Raw genomic sequence first — 3,949 nt, 5'->3', positions numbered from 1 at the left:
AACCTTGCGGGGCACACTGGCAGTGCTCTGGCTAATATGTATATAGGTATGTGCTTGTGCACGCATGTGTGCACCTGAACATGGTGGGCCTTGTGAGGCATGCTGGTGATGCTGTGGCTAACGTGTGTGTGTGTGTGTGCGCGCTCACTCACGTGTGCACCTGCACTTGCAGGGCACACTGGTGATGCTCTGGCTAGCATGCGTGTATGGGGGGGGGCTCAACCCTCCCCAGCCATACATCAGACCAGACCTAAGCAGACCCCTCCTGTTCCCCGATGGACCCCCACTTCCCCGGCTCCTTGGCCCCTCCAGCTGTGGGGCAGGTGGGGCGCTGCCAGCTCGGGGAGCTCCACCCTTCTGCGGCCGGCATGGGGCTGGGAGTTCCCTGCTCTTTGTTTACAGGAAGAAGCAGGTTTCACAACCCCCAGGCACTGTGTCGCTGCCTTCCTCCAAGTCCAGCCCTCCTCCACCCTCTGAAGCCTGCCTGGGATGCTGCTGCCCTTTCCCTCGCAGGCTGTCCAGGGACAAGGGCATACCGTACTCACCTGGGTTTGCCCAGGTGTTCCCTCCCCTCCCCAGGCTGGGGCCAGCCCAGGGGACATCTCCCAGCTGTCCTGCCCGTGCCCCTGAAACTGGCACGTTCAGCTGGGGGAGAGCAGCCCCCCGCCACTACTATGGCCATAGCTGCGGAAGTGCAAGGGGCCCGTAGTCACACAGCCGCTTGGGTCCCGGCAGGTTCGAGAAGGGGCGGATCTACACGTACATCGGGGAGGTGGTGGTGTCAGTGAACCCCTACCGGGCCACGGAGCTGTACGGCCGGGACGTCATCGAGCAGTACCGTGGGCGTGAGCTGTACGAGCGGCCCCCCCACCTCTACGCTGTGGCTGATGCCACCTACAAGGCCATGAAGCGCCGTGCCAAGGACACCTGCATCGTCATCTCTGGTAGGGGCTCCCAGGGACCTTGCATATGTGTGTGCACACACCGTGGGTGCAAGAAGGTAGCCTGGGGTCTGCTCCCCAGGGTACTGTTGGGTGTGCTACAGCCTGGAGTCCCCCAGCCCCCTGCCACTCTGGGTCTGGACCTCCAGTCCTTGCTGCCCACAGCAGCCAGGGCACGTCATGCCCATGCTACTGGCCCTACAGCAGCCTGGGCTGGTCCCTGTGGCTTCCAGCCCCCCATCACTGAGTTTCAGTAAGGTGGGGGGGCTGTGAGCTCTTTCTAGCCCATCTGTCTGTCTGGCAGGGGAGAGCGGTGCTGGCAAGACAGAAGCCAGCAAGTACATCATGCAGTACATCGCGGCCATCACCAACCCCAGCCAGCGCGCCGAGGTGGAAAGGTGAGTGGGTCTGGGGTGGGCACAGGGGGGTGTGCTGACTTGCCTGGGCCTGGTCCTCCTGCTCACGCTGCCCCGTTCCTGCCCCCATAGGGTGAAGGACGTGCTGCTCAAGTCCAACTGCGTGCTGGAGGCCTTTGGCAATGCCAAGACCAGCCGCAATGACAACTCCAGCCGCTTCGGCAAGTACATGGACATCAACTTCGACTTCAAGGGTGACCCCACTGGCGGCCACATCCAGAACTACCTCCTTGAGAAGGTGAGGGGGCAGGGGCAAGTGGCCCTGGGGCTGGAGATAGTGCCCTGGGGCACCTGGGCTGGGAGGACAACCTGCTGGGGCTGCCCGGGAGCATGGGGGAGCGGAGCTAGATGTTTCTGCCTGGCGGGGCTGGCAGATCAAGCCCTGGGGCAGCAGGACCTGGTACCTGGCACTGACGTCCTGGCCTTGCCCTTGCAGTCTCGCATCCTCCAGCAGCAGCCGGGGGAGAGGAACTTCCACTCCTTCTACCAGGTGAGTGGGCAGCTGGGCTGGGGGTACGAGGCTGCAGCTTGGGAGCCTCCGGGGCACTTTGGGGTCCTGGCAGAGCCCCCGGCTCCCATGGTGGCACATCCCTGATTGCTGCCTGGCAGCGGGGAGCTGGCAGGTCCACAGTCCCTACAGCTTGGGGCTGTACCAGGGAAAGGGCTTGCTCAGATCCCCTGATGGCCTGGGCTGCTGGCCCCCACGCCTTGCCAGCTGGGTGACCGGGCTGTGCACCACTAGCTACTGAACATGGGGAGCACAAGAACATCAGCACTGCCATGTGTTGGGTCAGACCCCAGGTCTGTTTCCTGTGTCACACAGTGGCAGGGAGCGGAGGCTGGAAAGGAGAGTGACCTAGATCTGACCAGGGGTTTTCCCACTCTTCCTCTCTCGCTCGCAGCCTCCGGCATTTCAGGTCTGGGATGCTCTGATTCAGAGCTCCTGTGCTCCATAGCTACTAAAACCCCTTTCCTCCAAGAACGTGTCCAATCCCTTCGTGAATCTGGCTAAACGCTCAGCTTCCCCCACACCTGGTGGCAACGAGCCCTTCCCTTTAATGACACGCTGGGTGGAAAAGAACTTCCTTGTGTTCATTTTAAACTGATAGCCTGCTAGTTTCATGCTGTGATCCCTCATTCTTGTATTGAGAGAGAGAGTCAATAATAAATCTCTATTGCCTTTCTCGTCCACATTTAGTATTTTGTAAACCCTTGCTGTGTTCTCCCTCAAGCGTCTCTTCTAAACGGAACGGACCTGGCTCATTAGTCTCTCCCCATATGAAAGCCCCTCCATGCCACTGATCATATCTGTTGCCCTGCTCTGGACCTGACTCCGAGGGCCAGAAGTGCAGCTGCCATCTCGTGGAGCCATGTCCCCTCTCTGCTCCGCGCCCCCACAGAAAGGAGCCTCCTGGGGGAGCAGAGCAGGGCCATGCTGCCTGCCCTGATTCCCCATGAAGTCCTCCAGTGACCTGTGACCTCCTGCCCTGGTTCCTTCCCCGCTGCATGGGCTACGTGGTCTCAGCGCTGCCTCTTCCTCCAGCTGCTTCTTGGGGCCTCGGACACGTTGCTGAACTCCCTGCACCTGACCCGAGATGCCGCAGCTTACCGCTACACCCAGGAGAGCGCTGGTACCAACGTGAGTCTGCCCACAGGCCCAGGGGGGAGAGGAGGGGGAGCTCAGGCACTGGGGCCATCCAGAGCCAGAAGGTGGGGACTGGGGTCCTGGGCATCTCTCGGGATCAGGCCACGTCACCTGTCACCGCAGGGCTTGGACCTTGTGGACCCAGCAGGGGCTGCCAGCACTAGGTCCCAAGACAGGTGGTTCACCCTTGTCCCCCTGGCTGCACCCACCCCGGGTCCCCACGTGGCCATTGCTCCCCTGTGCAGGGGGTGGGGAGGCTGCACTCCCTGTGCCATAGTGAGCCCCCCTACCCCAGGGCACAGCCCTGCCCCTACAGCTGCCCCAGTGAGACCTCAGCCAGAGGAGGCAAAGTGGGGATGGCCAGGAGCCCTGCCAGTCAGGCTAGAGACCGCTGCAGGGGACAGTGGGCTCCCACCAGGCTGCGTGGCTCAGCCCAGCCTCTGAGCAGAGACCACCCAAGCCAGGGACAGGCCTGGGGGTGACCCTGCCCAGTCTGGCTCCAGTCTAGGGGTGAGCAGGGGGCACCGACGTCTCTGCCCCCTGCGTTCCCTGGAGCCACGGCTCACCCTGCCCCCCAACACTGCCGCAGTCCATGAACAACGACAAGTCCAACTACAAGGCGGTAGCGGATGCCATGCGGGTGATCGGCTTCAGTCCTGAGGAGGTGGACTCCGTGCACAGGATCCTGGCCACCATCCTGCACCTGGTGAGTCACGGGGTGGCCTGGCCGCGGCCCCATCCTCGGGACCGGTGCCCTGCCCCGTGCTGGCTCTGGGGGCTGTGTGGGGTCCTGGCATCGGAGCCCTGTGGCTGACAGCATCTCCTCGGGGGGAGTCCAGGGCAACGTGCACTTCGTGATGCCTGGGGAAGACGTGGAGGTGGAGGACATGGCGCTGGTGTCCCACGTGGCAACGCTGACGGCAACGGAGCCGGAGAAACTGCTCCAG

At 62.7% G+C, this 3,949-nt stretch overlaps 1 protein-coding gene across 1 annotated transcript in view; it reads left to right on the top strand.

Moving 5' to 3' along the window:
• Positions 1-3,949, top strand: part of MYO1G (myosin IG) — a 28,604-nt gene that overhangs the window by 9,237 nt on the left and 15,418 nt on the right. The window contains exons 7-13 of the mRNA XM_014526555.2: positions 736-944; positions 1,246-1,339; positions 1,430-1,595; positions 1,794-1,847; positions 2,901-2,996; positions 3,592-3,708; positions 3,842-3,949. The exon at positions 3,842-3,949 is cut by the window's right edge and continues 123 nt beyond it. Of these exons, the coding sequence (XP_014382041.2) occupies positions 736-944; positions 1,246-1,339; positions 1,430-1,595; positions 1,794-1,847; positions 2,901-2,996; positions 3,592-3,708; positions 3,842-3,949 (844 nt within the window). The remainder of the gene's footprint in view (positions 1-735; positions 945-1,245; positions 1,340-1,429; positions 1,596-1,793; positions 1,848-2,900; positions 2,997-3,591; positions 3,709-3,841) is intronic.

This window comes from Alligator sinensis, unplaced genomic scaffold, assembly GCF_000455745.1.
Source record: "Alligator sinensis unplaced genomic scaffold, ASM45574v1 scaffold1675_1, whole genome shotgun sequence".
In the NCBI taxonomy this organism is placed as follows: Eukaryota; Metazoa; Chordata; order Crocodylia; family Alligatoridae; genus Alligator; species Alligator sinensis.
This window is presented reverse-complemented; position numbering and strand designations above follow the sequence as displayed.